General features: G+C 41.3%; 1 protein-coding gene across 1 annotated transcript; it reads left to right on the top strand.

Moving 5' to 3' along the window:
• Positions 1-5,676: 5,676 nt before the first annotated feature.
• LOC132312162 (large ribosomal subunit protein uL10-like) lies at positions 5,677-11,228 on the top strand. The gene is made up of 3 exons (XM_059810419.1): positions 5,677-6,224; positions 6,374-6,442; positions 10,298-11,228. Exons 1-3 carry the CDS (start codon positions 5,967-5,969, stop codon positions 10,463-10,465), a joined length of 495 nt encoding a protein of 164 aa, XP_059666402.1. The 5' UTR covers positions 5,677-5,966; the 3' UTR covers positions 10,466-11,228.
• The last annotated feature ends 11,425 nt before the right edge of the window (positions 11,229-22,653 follow it).

The following is a 22,653-nucleotide window of genomic DNA, read 5'->3' as shown; positions in this document are numbered from 1 at the left end:
CTCAAACTGACATCTCTTAATCAATTTTATTCCTTTAACAATATTTTGTTCTTTAACTACTACTAGTCCAAGTACTACCACTAAACCTTTCTTAGTTATCAAAAAGAGAAGGCCTTGTCCATATATGTTTCGTATGTGTGTGTGTTTTTGTATTTATCTTAGAGAGAGAAATTAAAATTCTCTATTGCATGTTTTGTATTTATTTACGTACACAAATAGCCCAAAAAAATTTTAAAAGGTAAAGTATAAAGTTGTTCTCTGGTTCTAAATTTTAATGTACAAGTTATTATACTTTACCTTGTTTCAACATTTTCTGTAGAATCTAGAACCATTATGCCATTGGTTATTAATTACAAAAAATTTAATTGAAAGAAATTATTATTTCTTGTTAATTCTTTATGCAGGGGCTACAGAAGGTTGCACATTTAAGTGTAACAACCACTACTTAATTGTAAGAAAGGTGTCCAAAATGAAAATAAGGGTGAGACAACTACATAAATTTGTCAATTGCTGATCAATATATGCTACTCAACTAGTTATATATGCTGATCAAAATGAAGGTGCATTGGCAGTGTTATAATTTGAACATAGCTTCAGCAAACAACAAAATTTAATGAAAACAAGCCTTTCCTTAACTTTCAATAATCACCATGCATGTCCAGGAGAGTCAAGAGATGATACAAATTAAACAAAAATATGAAGGCATGTAACATGGATTTATCATTTATTTTTCCCCATGTGAATTACTTAGGTATATATATATAGAGAGAGAGGGGTGTTCATATGTGAGTGGCAATACTTTAGTTACCTGTATTTTCTCCGGTGGGTGATCCTTAAGATTTCTGGTGTCCCATTGATGGTTTCGATTTGTTTATATGAGTGTTAATTAATTATTTTTTGCCATTAGTAAGTACACCATTTACTATATAAAAGTAAGGACACAACCCGAATGCAAAACGGAGAATATTGACACTCCATGTGTAGTACTGTAGTCTTATCCATGTGACATGTCTATATTGTGGACAAATATTTGATGACAATATAAAAGGGCAAGCGGCAAGTTGATGAATGGTGAAACAATTACATAGTAAAGAGGTAACCTACCAGCCACAATTTACAAATACGAATTATTAAATCTATGTTAAAATTCAAGGAATGATGTAAATGTGTGATTGGCTCTAGCTCAAAGGGTGCTAATAAATTGGATGATTACCATAAATGTCCATGCAGACTCATCCTTGTCGATCAAAATTACCCATGGTTTACGAGAAATATGTGCGCTATACATGATAGATTCACACAGCTTCCAGAAATAAGTAAAAGTTTATCAATGGTGGTGTGAACATAAAATCTATACAAGTATCTATAAGTGATTAAATATGTCCACACCCCTTCAGCTTCCTTTAACCATGGTGAAATGTAATTAATATCAATCATGTGGACCAATAAATGCTCAATCAATGAAAACTCTATCTATCGAATTAAATGCCACAATACTACAGTATAGTCAAGGTTCAATAAATTTTTTCTTCAAGCTAGCAAATCCAGTGACCAACCGATAAAAATATTTTTATCTATTCAGGCCATTTGTTGATGATTTTTTAAAACTAATTTGCCACATTTTTTAAAACTTTTAGGAAGTTTATGGCAATGGTGCTGTCATGTGGAATTGAACAGAACCCCTCTAGGGATCAAAATGCAACCTTTGTGCAGAAGCAGAAACTCTCCTGCATGGCCATAGTTTTGCTTGATACAAATGACAATCCCTCTTGATGACATCATTAAGCCAAACTCTCCAGCAATCTGGACCAAGTGGAGCATAATCATCTGATAGTGCATTGGTCCAGATTTTCACTTTTTTTTTTCTAATGCTTAAATGTCCGTTTTATGAAGTTAATAAATTTTTTACCATGACTCTCTTGCTGTCATAGTTTAAACAATATCAAGATTAACAATAAAAAAAATAAATTTAAAAATCAATTATGCCAGCCAATCTTTTGTAGTTGAACATTATTTTTTATGTTTTTTTCTGGTCAGTGAAGTAACAAATGAGTATAATAGTGATACGAGGTTGCCAAAGGATTAAAACTAATAGACATACTATGTAATGCAGGAATGTCACTGATGAATGCATTAACATCTATGAATGTAACTGGAGAATGGGGCATGAGAAATAAACAAAGTGTAAGAATCAAACAATTAAAGCAAAAGAGCTAGAAATAAAAAATTCAGAACTAATTTTCTATTTGCGCAACACAACTATCAGCATAGATAGAAAAAAATTCCCTGTTCTACAACTTAAAGCTTGGCCATGTAGAGTAGCAGAATGCCCATAATGAATTTTCATTGGAGAGAACAGGCCGCGAGAAGGAAGATCGGTGGGAAATTTGGAGGCTCCGCCGTCCGGTTGGTTTGAAATCCACGGCGGAGCAGAAGAACCTTCCATGGCGCCCAAAAGCACAGACCCTCGACAATTTTGATACCAGAGAGAGAAAGAGAGAGAGAGTCAAAAGAAATTCGTCTTTATGACTATATGAGAGTATACGTATAGATTTTTTTTACACAGGTCGCTTATTGAGATGGATTTCCAGGTTGGTTGTAAAATTGATTGATTCTTTGGAATAGAATGGCTTCGTGTCCTGTGTGGGGGAAAAGAAAATCAAGAGAAAATCCTGCTCTCTAAGTCACTCGTTGAACAAACCAAAGCAGAATCAAATCTGAGCTTTACGACTTCGTGTTTGCAGATTTGGAAAGCAACATCAAAGGAAACAACAAAGGAAAGGGAAATAGAAGACAGTACTCACAGTATATCGCGATTTCTTTTTGTCGCCTCCCAAATCGCTTCTCTAGGGTTTCAGAGGAGAGAGAAAACATCGGGCCAAAATGTTGCAAATCCGTTTTAAGGCTACTTCATCCGCTACAGTGTTAGGCCAACTTACTTCATCCGCTACAGTACTTTTTATTGGGTTACAGTACTGAAACAACCAAAAACACCATTTTGGTGTTTCACTTTTGGGCCCAAATTCAGCACTGTTTAAAACAATATTTTTGTACTGTTTAAAACAAAACAAGTGTCACCAAACATGTTTTTGGACCTGAAATGGAGCCCTGTAACAAAAACACCAAAGTAAAACACATAACAAACAGGCCCTAAGCCTTCAAGATTGTCCAGCCAAGAACTTCAACGCTGGCCGCGGCATGTATTGATGGTGTTTAATTGGTTTAGGTACGGCGGCGATGGCTCTGCGGTCGGTGGAAAATCAAAGGTCGGCGAGGCATCAAGATTTGTGATGATCGATCGGCGATTCATCAAGATCTCTTTCAACGTAGATGAGGTGAGAGGAGAGTGTGTTTGGTGAGGTGTACCCTTGGTTATAAGGCAAAATTGTCATTTAAGAGTTTTAATATTTTATATTTTAATTTAATAAAATATTGAAAGGCAATCTTGACTTTCAACGCTGGCAGCAACATGTATTGATGGTGTTTTATTGGTTTAGGTACAGCGGCGATGGCTCTGCGGTCGGTGGAGAATCAACGGTCGGCAAGGCATCAAGATTTGTGATGATCGATCGGCGATTCACCAAGATCTCTTTCGACGTAGATGAGGTGAGAGGAGAGTGTGTTTGGTGAGGTGTACCCTTGGCTATAAGGCAAAATTGTCATTTAAGAGTTTTAATATTTAATATTTTAATTTAATAAAATATTGAAAGGCAATCTTGACTTTTCACCTCTTTTAAAGGATTGTTTGGACTAACTTTCTGACAGGGGTGTCATTATTAAAAAAAAATACATAATTATTATTATGACAAATTTCAGGGTGTCATTGTAATTAACCCTAAAATAAAATAGCCTATCCTTATGCACACACCATAAAGAAAGCAACTAAGCAGTATACAATATTAAGAATTACAACTTACAGTAAGTAATAACTGATTGATATATTGAAGTAGTCATTTTTCATAAAGTTGATTAATTATAACCATTTTAACACATTGAATGAGTTACCATTACTTATAAAATAAAAATAATAAATTTTTAATTTTTTATTAATCAACAAAACATACTTAAAATTAACATTATCATCCTGATTTTTTTTTACTAAAAATTTTACATTAATTTAACTCAACCTCTTATTGAAGTAGAAAGGTTCTAAAATTTTTAGTACAAATTATAATCTATATTCGTTGGATACAGATTATCCGTTGATTCTATATGCATTTTTTTTATATCTGGTTCATAATTAAAGTAAAAATATATAATTATAATAAATAATACTCCGTATACAGTTAATTTTATTAGATTTATGGGATAAAGTGAAAGAAAAAAAAAAAATCGTTATCATTGAATTGATTTGTAAACTTTAATGAAATGGGTAGATATATAATTTTATTTTAAACCTGTTGTGTTTTGTTTTATTAGGCTTCGTTTGGATACACATGAGAGAAAAGAAAGGGAATGATTATATGAGAAAAGAAAAGAAAAGAAAGGAAAGGAAGGGATAGAGATAATAATATTCATGTTTGGATGGATAGGAAAGAAAAGAAAGGAATGGGTAATATTTTTGTTTGGATGAATGGAAAAGAAAAGAAAGAAAATAATAATTTACCATCTTACCCCTTTTTCTCTTTCCCTTTGTAAACCCTAATTTCATCTTACCTGAATAGGGCAAATCATTTCAACCTCCCCCAATAGCCTCCATCTCTATTCTCGTTCTCAGCCCCTCTCTCTCTCTCTCTCTCTCTCTCTCTCTCTAAATGGATGTTCAATCTTCCAAATGTGTTTTTCTATTATTATTATTATTAGATATATATCACAAGATATTAAAAGAAAATTCGTTAACTCAAGCCCTATATCAGAAGAAGAAAATTCAGAAGTCACAACACTCCTACTTGAACCAATCGAAATTCAAAAGATAGAGAGAGAGAGAGTAGAAACAATGGAAATATCTCACGTCAATTCATGGAGCTCCGAAGCGAATTGGACAATTACTCATGGCTCTCTGGATTCTTCTATCACCTTCGACTCTTCAGATTCTCCGATCGACTCCGAAACCACCGTCAATTCCACGCTCAAATCTCCCCTTATCTTGAAGCCTTCGTCGCCCGATTGTGGCCCTTGCAAGATCAAGATTGAGTTTAGTTCCATTCATCGCTGTTTCAATTCAGTATTGAATATATGTGTTGAATTTCAGGTGTTTTTATATTTTTTCAACGATTGATTGAAATGATACATATATATATATATATATATATATATATATATATATATATATATATTCACTTCGGTCGCCGTTCCAGTTCAGTCGCCGTTCTTAAGCTTCAGCCGGCCCCTTTCTCTCAACTCTCCTCAAGCTCTCTCTCTCAAGGCTATTTTTGTCAGTAGAACCATTTCTCTCCAAATCCCTCCAAATCTAGTCAATTTTGGAGGGATTTGGTTTCACACTGTTGAAGGGATTTGGAGGGATAGCCTATCCCTCCAAATCTTTTCCAATCATTTCTTTTCTTCTCAATTCTCTCCACCCAAACACACTAAACTCTATCCTTCCCTTTCTTTTCTCTCCAAATCTCTCCAATTCTCTCAATCCAAACGAGGCCTTAATGTTTTGATTCAGACTTCTAATTTAAAAGAGTTCTTATAATTTAAAACAGTTTTCACACATTGCATGGGCGAGAGACCCAACCTTGCCCAAAGATCTATTTTCATTCCAAAGATCTTTTTTCTTTCATTGGATTCCTCTGCAGACTGCATTACTCCATTTTTTTCTCACTCCATTACATCATTGGATTCCTCTGCATTATCTTTCCCTCTCTACTCCATCATTCATTTGTTTAAAATCTCATTTCACAGTCCACAGACTGCCACACCTTTCTTTGTTCCTCTCTTACCTTCTTCCTCTTTCTCCCTTAAGACCCAAATAACACATTCCTCTTTCTTCCTCTTTTTCCTCTTTCTAGTCATCTGAATCAATGGCACCTAAAGCATCAAAGGCCGACAAGAAGATCGGGTACGATCAGAAGCTGTGCCAACTTCTAGATGAGTTCAACCAGATCTTGGTAGCAGCTGCTGACAACGTTGGGTCGAAACAGTTGCAGCAGATACGTCAGGGTCTTCGTGGTGATTCTGTGGTTCCGATGGGTAAGAACACCATGATGAAGAGGTCCATCAGGATTCATGCTGAGAACACTGGCAACATGACATTTCTCAATCTGATCCCTCTACTTGGTGTACCTTCCCTGATTTCTTCATTTCTTTGAGCTTATATTTTCATTTTCCATCTGTTTGGTTTCCGAGAAAATAACTTTGGTATGATATGTATTGTATTTTCATGTTCGTAGTACTGAATTTTATTGATTGTTATTGTTTTGGAAATTAGGGCAATGTTGGGTTGATCTTTACCAAGGGCGATTTGAAGGAAGTGAGGGAAGAGGTCGCCAAGTACAAGGTGAAGTGGTCAAAACACTCTTTTTTGTCAATTGAAGTAGATGTGTAGTGGTTAAAAATCATGTTTTTTTTATTATTTATTTTTTATGAGATTATGTCTCTCTTGTATGAAATGAGTGGTATTATTATTATAATTAATTTATATTTTTATGCATACATTTCTTGCTCAAAAATGGTACTTTGCATACTTATATGTAATTTCATGCCACCATTTCTTTTTATATTTGGTTATTGTGTTACATTAAATATTTGAAGTTCTGCTTCTTGATATACAATGATATATATAGAGGTATAACTTGTAATGACTCGCTGATGATTATTATGGTTCGGTTTAGTGAATTTGACATAGTAATTGTTGAGCTTCGCTGAAAATTTTATATGATAGTAAATTTAAAATTAAAATTTTCTGATTGAACCTATTCCGATAAGGGGTAGTTGATAAATATGTGTGGAGAGAGAAAGTAATCTGTTTTAGACTTTGTAAAATTGATTTTCAAGCATTTGATGAAGTGTTTGGCCTTTCGGAATTTATGGAAATTAACAGTGATTTATTCAATGGAAATTTCGGAATTTGTAAGCTGCAAATTCCTATTGACTAATTGATGTGTAAGTAACTTGAGTACAAATTATTTAAAATCGAATGAAAGATGGCATGATAGTAAATGTGAACTTTAAAAAAAAAAAACAATGGAAAAAGAAAAAGAAAAAGAAAAAGGGAAACTAAAATCATAGATTGTGGTAAAAGTGATATGGACTATGGAGTTTCTGGTGTTGGAGGCCTCTTTTGACCTTTTTGCCTAAAGGAGTGGGCCTTGTAATAGAATCATCATGATTGGTGTGGAGGGAAAAAACTCCCTCCAATAAGAAGCGTACACGTCATTACTACACATATTTACATTCCAAGGACATATAAGGCCCATCATACTCAAGCCCAAATTGAGGGTATTTTTAGCCCAAGACCATTGTTATTTGTCTTCCAACCTCCATCAAGGCCGAATCAAGAGGTCATTAGCCCAACTTGTTAATATTTAACATCCGGTCCGTTACTTAAGCCCAGCCGGATCAAAGTATGTTCAGCCCAGTTATTCAAGAATGCACAAGTCCTACCGGTTGAAGGATTTACCGTAGAAGGAAAATTCTGATATAGGAAGTTCTGTACAAGGCAAGTTCTATGTATGAAAAATTAGACAATGGAAAGAATTCTATTAGTAAAGAATGTTTATATAGAAAGAATTGGAGGACAAGTAACGCGAGTCCTACCATAATTTTACAATCTTTTGTATATAAATAGAGGCTTAGACCTCCAATAAAGGGATCAAGCAATTCTACGCTTCGACATATATTGTTCTTGTTTATTTTTACTATTGATTGAGTGAGTTGTTTTATTTTTCTTAATCATTATTGGTTGAGCGAAATTTTGCACCTACACTTTGGCACCGTCTGTGGGAATCGTATAAAAATATACTCCCACTTGTTCTTCAAATCAAATCCTTAGTCGTATCTGGAATGTCAAACGGAGAGTCAGCAATGAATCAACAGATAGAATTGATGCAAAAGATGCGAGGGGAGTTCTTGCACCAATTTGAGACACTCCGGCAAGCAAACGATACGAGTGTCGCCTAGATAGCTGCGCTTCAGCAGCAAACTCATACGCTGCACACGGCAATGGCCAGGCTAATGCCACAACCACCACCAGGCGATGCTGCAGCACCACCCCCCACCCAGAATTTACCTCCAGTTCACGAGCCTCCGGCCAACGGGACACCACCCAACGGGGCTCGACCTAATGAGGTTCAGCAACAGTAAGGGACGAGGTCCGAGGCGGTTGCTTCGGATAATCTCCCGCGTCGCACACAGGACGAACAGGCCAAGTCCAGCCATAGGCTTACGGTATGGTCCAATGGCGTTCCAGATGGCGCACGCGTACAAGATGCCTTCGACGAAAAGAAGCTATTAAGAGTTCAGACACCAGCCGAGATGGCTAGAGAGCACAAGAACTCCTTGGTCAAGACCCCCTTTACTGACGATGTGTACCTTGTGAAGAGACCAAGGAAGTTCACTATGCCATCCTTCACCCAGTTCGATGGGGCAGGAGACCCCTCTCGGCATCTCGATCATTATGCGCAAAAGATGGCACTGGAAGATCATAACGATCCGTGGATGTGTAAAGTTTTTCCTACCAGTTTAACCGGAGCAGCGTTAGAATGGTTCAGGAATAGGCCACACAAGTCTATCCCTGATTATGAGACCTTGTGCACTATGTTTTTAGCCCAGTATTGCGGAAATAAGAAGCAGAAGAAAAGTATTGCCAGCCTTTTCACCATAAGGCAAAGGAAGGGGAAACTCTGCAAGATTTCTTATCCAGGTTTAACATGGAAGCCTCGGAGATAGCAGATTGCCACCCTGCCACGGCAATCGAAACATTTAAGTTGGCAATGATCCAGGGAACCAAGTTTCACACATCCTTGATCAAATATTCCCCCCCGGATATGCAGACTTTGAACGCTAGGGCACAAATCTACATTCGGTTGGAGGAAAACGTAGCCCACCGCGCACAGCACGCTACCCTCGTCACAGTGGAAAACAAGTCTCGAGAGAAAGCTGCAAGCACAAGGATGCAGAAGGTTCCTCATGCCGCCACATAAGTCACCCAAGCGCCTGAGAAGAGGCAAAGGACAGAGGACAGGCTTACCCCTCTCCGTACTACCTTAGCGCGCCTATTCCAAGAGAATAAGACGAGGTTCGCAACTCCTCAGCCCATGAAACAACCCTTGGAGCAGAGGGACAAAAGCAAACATTGTGCCTACCATAGAGACTATGGGCATACCACCAATGACTGCAGGTCCCTTCAGTGACAGGTAGAAAGCATAATAGTGAAAGGAGAGTTGGTGGAGTATCTCGCCACGAAGGAGTACGTAAAACCTCGGGAGGTTAACCCTCGACTGGTAGAGGGTGGTCAGGTAAAGGTTATCCATGCCATGCACGGAAGGTCAGAGGATGATGAAGAGTCTGAAGAGTTGTACAGATCCAGGCTGAGAGAGGTTCATAAGTTACGAAGATTGTCTTCGGTAAACACGGTTGCACCAGGCAGCATCAACATTGGATTTGGTAACAATGATCTGTCTAGAGTCCAGCGCCCGCATGAGGACCCCTTGGTCATTAGCCTTCTAGTAGCGAATTATATGATCAGGAGGGTGCTGATAGATCCGGGAAGTAGCGCCAACATCATTACAAAAGCAGCCTTCGATCAGCTGGGGGTTTCACCATCGTCCATCAGGCCAACTTCCAGCCCCCTAATGGGGTTTGATGGTACTAAGGTGAATCCGCTTGGGGTGATCGATCTATCCGTTACTGCAGCAAAGAGGACTCTGAAGGAGAACTTTGTCGTGACGGAGATTCATCCATCTTATAACCTCATTATGGGGAGAGGTTGGATCCATCGTATAAACGGAGTCCCCTCTACCCTTCATCAAGTAATGAGGTGTTTATCCCCAGATGGCAGGGAGGTCATCGACCTCTGGGGAGACCAGGTTGCTGCAAAAGAATGTTACATGCTAACGCTATATGAAGCAAAGAAGGCGTCGAAATCACCTCAGTTAGAGGCGAATCCCAAAGACGTAATCAAATAGCAGTTACAGTATCCTTTGCCCAAGTATCTCAAGGCAGAGGAAGAAGCCGAGGCTGAAGCACCTACCGAGGAGTCCCTCGAAGCTATAGAGGTAGTCCTTGGAGATCCTCAGAAGGTGATAAGCGCCGAATATTGTATATTCAAGCGCCCTAAATTACATTAACAAAGTCCAGTTATTAATTATTTTATGTAGATTAACTCCATTTGCATGTTTTTATGCATTTTCAGGTTCATTGGCCAAAATGGAACAAGAATAAGGCCTTGTGGAATCTTGAGCAACAAAAGGTGCCAATACTGAATTCTGGCAGCAGTAGAGCCTGGACTTTGCTTGCCATTTTGACCTTCCAAACTCGAGAACTGGACTTCCCTCATAACATGAAAGATTTAGAGCTCTGAATCAGCTTTCCAAATCTTCAAGTGGTTCATCATTCGGAGTTCGGAGCAGAGAGTTATGATCTTCACAACAGAGGTGCGCAGAACTGCCTAGCAGCACTGATGTACTGCCTTTCTCCCCATTTTCGACCAACCAGACTTGAGAATTGGGTCTTCATCAAAACATGAAGTTTTTAAAGCACTGAATCAGCTCTCCAAATCTTCAAACAGATCGTCATTCGGAGTTCGGGGCACAAAGTTATAGCAGTTTTCCCAAAATAGGTCAGCGCTGAGCAAGAGGAGCATGTTGCACATTGCACTAAGTTAGAGTGCTCGAGATCACCAAGCGTGTGCTCGAAAATCAGGCAGAATGCCCTTCGGAAATGGCTCATTTCAGCCCACTTGCACATTGGTTTCCTCAATGCCATCTTCCTTCTTTATGAAGTGGTTGGAGGTGTTCCTTGGAGGAGAGAGGGTATTGTTGGAGCATAAAAGGCTACCCAAAGGCCACATATATCATCAAGCTTCATCTTTAGCAAGATAGAGGAGAGAGAAGAGAGCAAGGAGAAGGGTGTTCTTGAGTGCTACAGTAGGAGCTCGAACATGGAGATGAGGATGATGCTTCTTCCTTCTTCTAGCTCACCAATGGGCAACTAAACCTCATCTAGGGAGGTGATGAAACCCCTCCCTTGTAAGCATGTGTTAGTATAGTTTATTTTTGGGGATTACAATGTATTTTTGATAGTCTTTCCATGGTCAAGAGCCTCATTTTTGTTGTAATGAATGTTGAATGTTTTAAATGATTATTGTGAGTTATTCATCTTGTCTTGGATGGTTGCTTTTCTTAATCATATTGCTTGCACTTCCATGGTGACAATGGAAGTTAGATCATGGAATGGTTTTAATGGCATGGAGTTGGAGAACCTAGATAGTTCATGGCTTAGGGTTTCCCTTTGATGGGCTATACTTGATTCTTAGCTTTATGTGCATTCACCATTTAAATTAGGGCTTGATAATCCTTGGCTTAGTAAGCATGTTCTAAGCTACATTTTAGTTTAGGTAGTTGATCATGTGAACCTTTGATGGTTTAGTCTTGCCTTTCTAATTAAATGAACTTCTTAAGGATATTATAGCAACCTAGTATTGTTATGTATCATGACTATCATATATGTTGTTTTCCCCTTAAATTAATCTTAACCTAGCATGTGTATAGGGATGGAGGTGGATTCATTTCCCTAGCCTTCTTTACTTGTACTTCACTCCCTTGAATTCTTGCAATTTATTGTTTTATGCACTTTTAATTTCCTAGCTTAAGTGACATCCAACAAAACCTCTATACACCCTTCATCATTCTAAGAATGATTCTAGACATTTAGGTTGTATTAGACTAGCACAGTCCCTGTGGTTCGACTTACCCGACCAATAGCCCTATTTTACAATGATTCGTGCTATTGCGAAGGTTGATGTTAATTGACCAACCGATCAATTTTTGGCGCCGTTGCCGGGGACTGCAAACGGTTTAGCGACCAAAGTTCTAGGGTTAAATTTAGTTTGATTGTGAATACTGTGTTTTGTGAATATTTCTTGTGTGGTTTAACCATTTTTGTGTTGTAAGATTCTAGGGACTCGAAGCTCGCCGTGGGAATGCTAGCAAATTGTAAGTCTAGAGGACCCCAGGTAAGTCTCGTAACTTCTAGTTTCGAGTTGTGAATATTGTGCATGTGTTAAATTTAGTTTTAGTTTAGTTGTGAAGCCCTTGTTGAGGCTCTTATCCTGTTTAAATTTTGTGTTAAAGCATTAGTCCTTGTCGTGGCCATTTACATTTTCCGTCTTGATAATTGAGGAGAAAGGGAACATCGTATGTGGAGTTGTGGTTGATGAATTGCTTTGTTGAGTATATGCTTTGTTGTTGATGTTCGGTCGTAGGTCACTTTCCTTACCCACAATCGATTCGCCCATTGATATCAATTCTCTTGAAAGAACTCTTAGACGGAACCTTAGGGAACCCACTCTTACAAGGGACCTTGAAACTGAATTCAATATAATGGGGGATAACGTAGGAAATCCGGGGAATGAAAGGGCTGAAATTCCTAATATCGAGCCAATGACTCTTAGAGATCATTTCATCCCTACCACCTATGCTTCTCCATCTTGCATAGTGATGCCAAACATCGATGCAGCTCAATATGAGATCAAGTCTAGTACCATTCAAATGCTTCCATCATTTCATGGCTTTGATAATGAAGATCCATATAAGCATCTTGATGAGTTCCTCGAAATCTGTTCGACCATCCGGTTGAGAGGTTTTCCGGACAATGCACTTCATCTCCATCTTTTCCCATTCTCCCTAAAGGATAGGGCAAAATATTGGTTGAACTCCCTCGCTCCCAACTCTATTACTTCTTGGGCTCAATTGCAACAAGAATTTCTTAAGAAGTATTATCCGGTGAGTAAAACCAACCAAATGAGGCGTTCCATTCTAAGCTTTTCTCAAGTTGATGGAGAACAACTCCACGAGACTTGGGAAAGGTTACAAGATCTTCTTCGGAAGTGTCCTCATCATTTGATCCCAAAATGGCAATTAGTGCAAGCTTTCTATGTTGGCTTGACCGAAACCCATAGATTCATGGTTGATTCTTCTTGTGATGGGATGTTCATGTCCAAGAATGCGGATGAGGCTTGGACCTTACTTGAGAATTTGAGTGAAAATTCACTTCAACACAATTCTCGTAGGGCTCTGACCGCAACCACTCCAAACAACACCAACCCTTGTCAACCAAAGTCAATAAGGGAGGAATCATCTCAAGTGGATGCCATCGCTCATAAATTCTATCAATTGATGGCACCACATCTTCCTCCTTCATTGTCTCAAAATTCGGCAAGTTCAGTTTGTGCTTCATGTACTAGTCCATTCCATCTCTCGGAAGATTGCCCCACACCGGAGCAATTTCCTAGTCCCAACCAAGAGCAAGCTAATGCCATGTTCTCGCGGCCCGGGAACAATCCATATTCCAACACCTACAATCCGGGTTGGCGAGATCATCCGAATTTCTCGTGGCGGCAACAAGCCCCACAGAATTCCTAATTCCAAAACCAAGGGCGGCAAAATCAGCCCTCTTCTCAATATCAAGGTAGACCTTTCCAAGCCTCTTCAAGCTACCGTCCTCCTTACAATCCAAATGTCTCCAATCAACCTCCTGTGTGTCCAACTGACGAGATAGTAGCTGCAAACAAGCAAATGATGGAATCATTAAATAAGCAAATAATGGATGCCAACAAGCAACTCTTGACATCCTTGCAGCCTACTCTCCAAATGGTTCACTCTCATACTCAATCCATAGCTAATCTCGAAAATCAAGTGGGCCAAATAGCTAACTCGGTGAATCAATTGCTTCAAAAGGACAAGGGCAAGCTTCCCTCTCAACCTTTTGAAAATCCTAGAGGAATGCATGTGATTGACGAAACCCCTCCTCCGAGTGGGCCGACTCATGAACAAGTTCAAGCTATCACCACCCTTCGGAGCGGTAGAGTGGTGGACAACAAGGTCGATGGAGACAAAAGTGAGGAAGTTTCGCCGTTGAAAAATCCAAATTCAAGCTCTTCTAATCCAAATTCTTGTCCCAATACCATTCACGGATATCCCACACATGTCTCCCCAAATGTGGAAACTACTTATGAGCCAAAAGCTCCGTTTCCTCAACGTCTTCAAGAGTCGACACATTTTGGGAACAAGAATTGTAAAATTCAAGACATGTGGGAAGTTTTCAAGCAAGTGAAGATTAACTTGCCCCTGTTGGATGCTATCAAGCAAATCCCTCCCTATGCAAAATTTCTCAAAGATTTGTGCACTCAAAAGCGCACTTCTAAAAATCATTTGCCAAAAAAAGTGAGGTTGACTGAAAATGTTAGTGCTATTATTCAGCACAGCACTCCCCCGAAGTATAAGGATCCGGGTGCCCCCACAATCTCGTGCGTCATTGGTGACAGCAAAATCGAGAGGGCCCTCCTTGACTTAGGAGCTAGTGTGAATTTAATTCCATACTCGGTTTACCTACAACTTGGTTTGGGCGATCTTAAGTCGACTTCCGTGGTTTTGCAACTTGCCGATAGATCGGTCAAGCATCCACGAGGTATTCTTGAGGACGTCATCATCAAAGTGGACAAATTCTACTTCCCGGTAGATTTTGTGGTTCTTGATACGGAACCAGTCCATGACCCAAAAAAGCACATTCCCGTGATCCTTGGTAGGCCATTTTTAGCTACGGCTAATGCATCAATTAATTGCCGAACCAGGGTGATGGACATTGCTTTTGGAAACATGCAAGTCAAACTCCACATCTTTCATGTAACTCAACATCCCTCCAATGAGGATGATTGTTTTCTTGTGGATGTCATTGATGAAGTGGTCGAAGAATCTCTCCCCTTCATCCTAAGCAAAGATTCCCTTGAAACTTGCATGTCTCATTTTGACTTCCCAAACTTTGATGTTGATCAAGCCATTCAAGAAGTCAATTCCTTGCTTGATATTAATGCTATCATTGATGTACCTCCTTGGAAAATTCCAAAAGAACCACTTCCCCAACTTTCCACCACTCCTCCGGTCCCATCATTGTTATCTCCGCCACAACTTGAGCTTAAGCCGCTCCCGGCCCATCTCAAGTATGTGTTCCTTGGTCCAAAGCAAACCCTTCCGGTCATTATTGCCTCGGACCTTCAAAAAGACCAAGAGACCAACCTTTTAGCGGTGCTCCAAGAGCATAAAGAAGCTATTGGTTGGACAGTGGCAGATTTGAAAGGAATTGACCCCTCCATTTGTATGCACCGCATTCATATGGAGGATGACGCAAAGCCTACTAGAGAGGTCCAGCGCCGGTTAAATCCAAACATGAAGGAAGTGGTCATGAAAGAGGTGATCAAATTGCTAGATGTGGGAATCATCTATCCTATCTCTGATAGCAAGTGGGTGAGCCCCACACAAGTTGTCCCCAAGAAATCCGGGCTCACCGTTGTTGAAAATTCAGCGGGCGAGCTCGTGCCACAACGAACCACCACCGGGTGGCGTGTGTGCATTGACTATCGTAAACTCAACTCATCAACTAGGAAGGATCATTTCCCACTCCCATTTATTGATCAAATCCTAGAAAGGTTAGCCGGCCAAAGCTTCTATTGTTTTCTTGATGGTTATTCTGGCTATAACCAAGTGGCCATCGCCCCCCAAGATCAAGAGAAAACAACATTCACATGTCCCTTTGGTACTTTTGCCTATCGACGCATGCCTTTTGGTCTATGCAATGCACCGGCAACGTTCCAAAGGTGCATGATGTCCATATTCTCCGATATGGTTGAAAGGTTCTTGGAAGTTTTCATGGATGACTTTTCCGTATTTGGCTCCTCCTTTGACTCGTGTCTCAAAAATTTATCTCTTGTGCTCCAAAGATGCAAAGAGACGAATCTCATTCTAAGTTGGGAGAAAAGCCACTTTATGGTCCAAGAAGGCATTGTTTTAGGACATGTCATTTCTAAGCGGGGAATCGAGGTAGACAAGGCAAAAGTTGAGTTAATCTCTAATCTTCCTCCTCCGAATTCCGTCCGTCAAATCCGTTCTTTTCTTGGCCATGCCGGATTCTATCGTCGCTTCATCAAAGATTTTAGCAAAATCTCACGGCCCTTGTGTAATCTCTTAGCCAAGGATGTTCCGTTCAATTTTGATGACGCTTGCATGGAAGCTTTCATCAAACTTCGCATTCTCCTCTCCTCTGCCCCGATCATGAAACCCCCTAATTGGTCTCTTCCCTTTGAGATCATGTGTGATGCATCCGACTATGCATTAGGGGCGGTTTTGGGCCAACGTGTGGATAAACTTCCGCATGTCATTTATTATGCTAGCAAAACTCTCTGCGATGCCCAATTGAACTACACCACCACTGAAAAAGAATTGCTAGCTGTGGTGTACGCCTTGGATAAATTTCGCTCCTATCTTCTTGGCTCCAAGGTCATTGTCTTTTCAGATCATGCCGCTCTTAGGCATTTGTTAGCGAAAAAAGCGACAAAACCCCGCTTAATTCGATGGATCCTCTTACTTCAAGAGTTTGACATCGACATCCGGGACAAAAAAGGGACCGACAATGTTGTCGCCGATCATCTCTCTCGCTTACTTATTGAGAAATCTTCAGAATTTGCAGCCATCCGTGATTCCTTTCCGGATGAGCAACTTCTTCAAGTTTCACATTCTACTCTTCCGTGGTTTGCGGATATTGTCAATTATCTTGCGGTTGGCAAAATTCCAGCTCATTGGTCCAAACAAGAGAGGGACCGGTTTTTCTCCTAAGTCAAGCATTTCTTTTGGGAAGATCCGGAATTATTCAAGTATTGCCCGGACCAAATCATCCGGCGATGTATTCCTGAAACCGAGGCCACAAGCATTTTAAATTTTTGCCATACTCTTGCTTGTGGAGGCCATTTTAGTGCCAAAAAGACCGCTAACAAAATCCTTCAAAGCGGATTCTTTTGGCCTACCTTGTTCCGGGATGCATACAATTTTTGCAAATCGTGTGAACGATGTCAAAAACTTGGATCCATGTCCCGAAGAGACATGATGCCCCTCACCAACATTTTAATTGTTGAAATTTTTGATGTGTGGGGGATTGACTTCATGGGACCATTTCCATCTTCTTATGGCTATGAGTACATCCTTGTAGCGGTGGATTATGTGTCTAAATGGGTTGAAGCCGCGGCTACCAAAACCGATGATCATAAAGTCGTGATCCATTTCATTCAATCTCACATCTTTAGTCGTTTTGGTACACCCCGAGCAATCATTAGTGATGGCGGATCTCATTTCCGAAATCGTTATCTCAAATCCGTCCTTGCTAAGTATTCAGTCATTCATAAGGTTGCTACACCTTACCACCCTCAAACGAGTGGTCAAGTAGAGATTTCTAACCGGGAGATTAAGCACATTTTAGAAAAAACGGTTAGACCGGACCGCAAAGATTGGTCATTACGGCTAAACGATGCATTTTGGGCTTACCGGACAGCTTATAAGACACCCATTGGCATGTCACCATATCGACTTGTCTTTGGCAAAGCATGTCATCTCCCGGTAGAATTAGAGCACCGTGCTTATTGGGCCGTAAAAAGGTTCAATTTTGATCTCAAACAAGCCGGCTCTAATCGTGCGTTGCAATTAAATGAACTTGAGGAATTGCGTAATGACGCGTATGAAAATGCAAAAATTTACAAGGCAAAGACTAAAGCTTTTCATGACAAACACATCGTCAAAAAGTCTTTTGCCCCGGGACAAAAGGTCTGGCTTTTCAATTCCCGCTTGAAACTCTTCCCCGGTAAACTCCGGTCAAGATGGGATGGTCCATACATTGTCACTACCGTCTTTCCTCATGGAGCAATCGAACTTCATGATCCTGCAAGTGGATCACTCTTCAAGGTAAATGGCCAAAGGCTTAAGCCTTGCATTGACAGCACAATTCTAACCCGAAAAGTTGAGGAAGTCCCCTTGACGGATCCCATTTATGAGGAGTAGTGCCTGCTCTAGCTTGGTCTAGCTATCGACATTAAATTTAGCAAAGCAAGGGAATAAATTCTTTCGATGTTCCAAGCTTCCTTCTCTTTGAAATTGCTCGTGCCTTAAAAAAAAAATTTTTTTTTTCTGGGAAACGGTTTAGAAAAGCCCAAAATTTGATTTTTCTTAGACCTTCTCAACTCTCATTTTCATTCCCGGAATTCCCCATCGCTTTCTAGCAATTTCATTAGATTTTTCAAATGCGACTCATGTGCATATGTTCTCATTTTTACTAAAAAGTTTGAAATTTTTCTCAAAATTCTTCATGCATTTGAGATGTTTAAACAATTGACAAATTGCAAGGTTTCAAAACAAAACCTTCAAAATTTCCCATGCATTGGAATGGAATGAATTTGCAAGTTTTAAAAAATTTTTTCTCCAGAAATTTCATTCATGCATTTGGTGATGTTGCCAAGGTTTGAAAATTCTCTTACATCCACCCATGCTTTGGGTGATGTTGCAAAAAAAAAAAAAGGGGAGAGAGATTGTTGCACCGTTTGACTGCGAGGATGTTGCACCGTTTTAATTTTTCCCATACATTGGCTTGAATCCATCAACATTGCATGCATAGGAATTTCATGCTTCTCAAAAATTTTATCCGGCTCCGCAAAGTTCCTTGCTTGCATGCATTTCTATATTTCATGCATTGTTGCATGCATTTCTCTGATGCATGCATTCCTTTCTATCCAAGCCCACTGCTCAACTTCTTTATGCTTCCATATTTTACTCATCTCTTTCCTTGAACCATCCATGCAAGCTCATGCATGGCCATGCAACAGCATTCAAGCTCCATTCAAGGTTCAAGCACCAAAAATCCCGAGCCTGCTGCCTTCATTTAGAGCATTCTAGCTTCTAGTTGGAGTGCTCTAAACTTTTTAGCCCAACTTCCGCAGCTGCATGCTACTGCCTCAGAATCGAGCACTCGTAGCCCAAGCTTCGAGTGCTCGAAGCTTCACCATTTGCTTGGCCAACTCACTGCTCTCATTTCGAGCACTCGAGCTTCCTCTTCCGAGTGCTCGAACTCCCCATACAACCCACCCGAGCCTGCTGTCTCCATGCAGAGCACTTGCCCTCCCCCTTGCGAGTGCTCGAAGACCCTCACCACTCCACCTCTCTCTCACACCACTCAGCAAACCTCTCTACCACCATCCACCCTCTCGGCCATGCAACACATCACCACCCTGCATGCATGCATGCACGCCCATGCATGCATGCACGCCCATGCATGCATGCCACACCTCTCAACCTCCATCACCCTCTCTAACACCATCCACCCTCTCGGCCATGCAACACATCACCACCCTGCATGCATGCATGCACGCCCTTGCATGCATGCCAAACCCAACTCCCTCACCACCCAACTCCATCAACCCTCCTGCATGCATGCATGCACGCCCTTGCATGCATGCCAAACCCAACTCCCTCACCACCCATCTCATCACCCTCCTACCAACCCTCTCAATCCAACCTTCCTATCTCTCGGCAACCTCAACCACAAACCACCCAACCCAAACCATGCAACCCCAACTCTCGGTTTCTCTCTCTTCCATACACCAACCATAACCAACTTCCATGCAACACCATCCCCACCCTGCTTGCATGCATGCACGCCCCTGCATGCATGCCAAACCCACCTCCCTCACCACCCAGCCCACCACCCTCCTACCAACCCTCACAACCAACCTCACCACCCCTCCACCTCCATCAACCCTCACCATGCCATGCACCTCAACCAACTCACACCCAGCTTCTCTCGGCAACTCATACCATGCCACTGCTCAAATTTCGAGCACTCGAAGACCAAGCTTCGAGTGCTCGAACTCCTCATACCCACACCCTATGCCAAACCCAACTCTCTGCCCCAATTTCGAGCACTCGAAGTGGGACTTCGAGTGCTCGAACCAAGCTCTCTTCTCTCTTTTAAAACCCCTTCTCTCCCTCGCAGCTCCCTCCCTCTCTTTCTTTTACACCACCAACCCCTCTTCCACCTCACTCCACCTCTCTCTCTCTCGGCTCCTCACCTTCCCCAAACCAACCAACCAACCTCCCCACTCCATCTCCCTCTCAACCCACAAAACTACCACACCCTCACCCCATCACACCACCTTTCTCTCGGCACCCTCCAACCAACCCATCCATGCACCACATGCATGCACCCACTTTCTCTCTCTACCCAAAACACCCAATCCAACTCTCATCCACCCCCAGCCCACCCACATTGCCACCACCCCTACATCTCTGCAGTTCCCATTTCATATTCTGTCCCAAGGTATGTGAGCTTCCTTTTATTCTCCTTTCCTTGTCTTTATTTCATCATAAGGAGGATGGGATTGCATGTCGGTGCTTTTGTTGATGCTTGGGTTGCTTGTTGTTGATGTTGCTCTATGCTAGAGCTTGTTATCTTGCCAAATTTTTTTGGGTTTGCTCCTCCATCCCACTCACTTTCATCTTCTCCTTTTTGTGGTGCACGCCAGGTGTTCGCTGAAATTCCTCAACCAAGTCCACCTCTCTAAATGTCTCGTGCCGGTCCTTCTCGCCCTCCTCGACCCTCTTCAGGTGCCCGTGCTGTCACTCGTGAGCGACCACGTGATCCTTGGGATCGCAAACAACTCAACTACGAACTCTCATTTCCGCTCACGGATGCCTTTGACATTCTACCCACAACTTCGTGGGCTGTAGCCGAATTGACTAACCGGCGTCTGCAACACATTTGCGCACCCCTTGCCAGGGTTGCCTACCCCCGTGTAGTGCGCCTCTTCTACCAGAATCAACAGTGCCCTGAAGAGCCACCCATTTCTCTCACTACATCCATTAATGGCACCGCCTATGCTTTCACTATGACCGACATCATTCAGGTTTCTGGTTGCCCCATTGAGTGCCCCGATGACATTGTCAATCGTGAGAATCTCCCTTTATATGAGGAGCCGGATACATTAACTGTGGCGCAGATTGCCGCTGCCATTTGCACTATTGACGATCCTACTCGGCCCCGGTCTTTTATCCGCAAAACCAATCTTCCGGAACGCCTATGGTTCATTGACACTGTCTTCAAGCACAATGTTTGCCCTTTGGTGCATAGCACCGAGCGTCGGGGCCTCTTTCTGCAAGCCTTATATGCCATGGACCAAGGCAAATGGTTCTCCATCCCCGAGCTCATTTGGTCCACCTTTATGAAGTTTTGGCATGATGCTCATAATGCACGGGCTCCGCGAGTTGAAAATCGGAAATTGCCTTTGCCGTTTTTCACCACTCGGCTCCTTCAGCACAAGGGTTTCGTTGTTCCTCCCCATGAACCAAAAGGCGACAAAATTAAAATTTTTACCCAGCGCCGGTGGATCAATGTTCTGAGCCATTCTAGTGCCCCTCCGCCTCCTGCCCCCCTGTTCATCCACGCTCCACCTCCTCCTCCTTCCGCGGCAGTTTCCACCGCCGCAGCCACTGCGAGGGTAGAACCTTCGGTCGACTCTCCCCAGGACCAGGTTTTCATCCGGGCTTCCATTGCCGGTATTCATGAGCGACTAGATCGTTTTGAGCATTCTTTGACCGCGTGCACTCAGGCTCTGTGTGAGTCTTCTTCACGTGCTGAAGAAGATCGTCGTCTTGCTGCTGAAGACCGCCGTGTCGCTGCTGAGGACCGTCGTTTGGCTTCCGCTGAACGACGTAAGACTCACTCTCTCCTCCATTCCATCCTCGCCCGTTTACCTTTTGGCCAGTAGCTTGTTGCGAGTGTGGACCTTTTCTTTTTGTTTCATCTGTAACTATTTCTCTTGTATATTTTGTTTTCCTTTTCAACTGTAAGAATTTGCTATGTATAGGTTGCTCTGGTCGACATGATCCCTGTACAGCTCTTTTTGTCATCATGTACACTCTTTTTGCAATGCAAATTCTTTATGTTCTGTTAACTTTCGATACATTCGTTTTCTGTCTTTATGCTTGTGCTATTAATGCTGTTTGTGGTTGTTTCTTTTGGTTCTTCATGTTGCTTTCCAGGTTGCGCGGTCCAGTTCAAGTTTGGGGGTTTTTGTCTCAAAATGCCATTCCCTCCCCCTGGGTATTGTTGTTCCTTTTATGCTCTTTGTCATTTTTGTCTCTAACTTGCATCCATGTCCCACATTGAGGACACTGTGTCGTTTAAGTTTGGGGGTGCATCAAAGCATTCTTGGCATATTTTTGGCATATTTTTGGTTCCATAATTTTTGCTAAGCAATGATAGTATAACTTGACACTTGTCGGAGATGAAACATATGTCTAATACCTTGTGTATAGAAGCAATTGAAATTTTTGAAAATAAAGAAAAATTTGAGTTGAAAGGATCATGTAGATTCAAACTAGTCTGTATAAATGTTTCAATTAGATTTTTGCTGGATTTACACTCTTATAAGCTTCACAATGCACAGATGCACATTGGAAACTTAACTGTGAGGCATGCAACTTGATTGACCTTTACCTTGCCCTAGTTAATCTGATTTGATGAACCTAATGGATGAATACTTTTGGCATGAATCTAAAAAAAAAAAAAAAAATAAAAAAAAAAAAAAAAAATAAAAAAAAAAAATAAAATTGAGAAAGAAAGAAAAAAATGACCAGTTGACGTTCGTAGCCTTTCCAACTCGAGCTATTAAGCCCTAGGAGT

Source organism: Cornus florida, unplaced genomic scaffold, assembly GCF_030987335.1.
Source record: "Cornus florida cultivar Cherokee Brave unplaced genomic scaffold, ASM3098733v1 CherokeeBrave_3.0.0_Hap2_Chr06, whole genome shotgun sequence".
NCBI classification, from domain to species: Eukaryota; Viridiplantae; Streptophyta; class Magnoliopsida; order Cornales; family Cornaceae; genus Cornus; species Cornus florida.
Note: the sequence above shows the minus strand (reverse complement) of the source record. Positions and strands in the feature narration are given on the sequence as shown.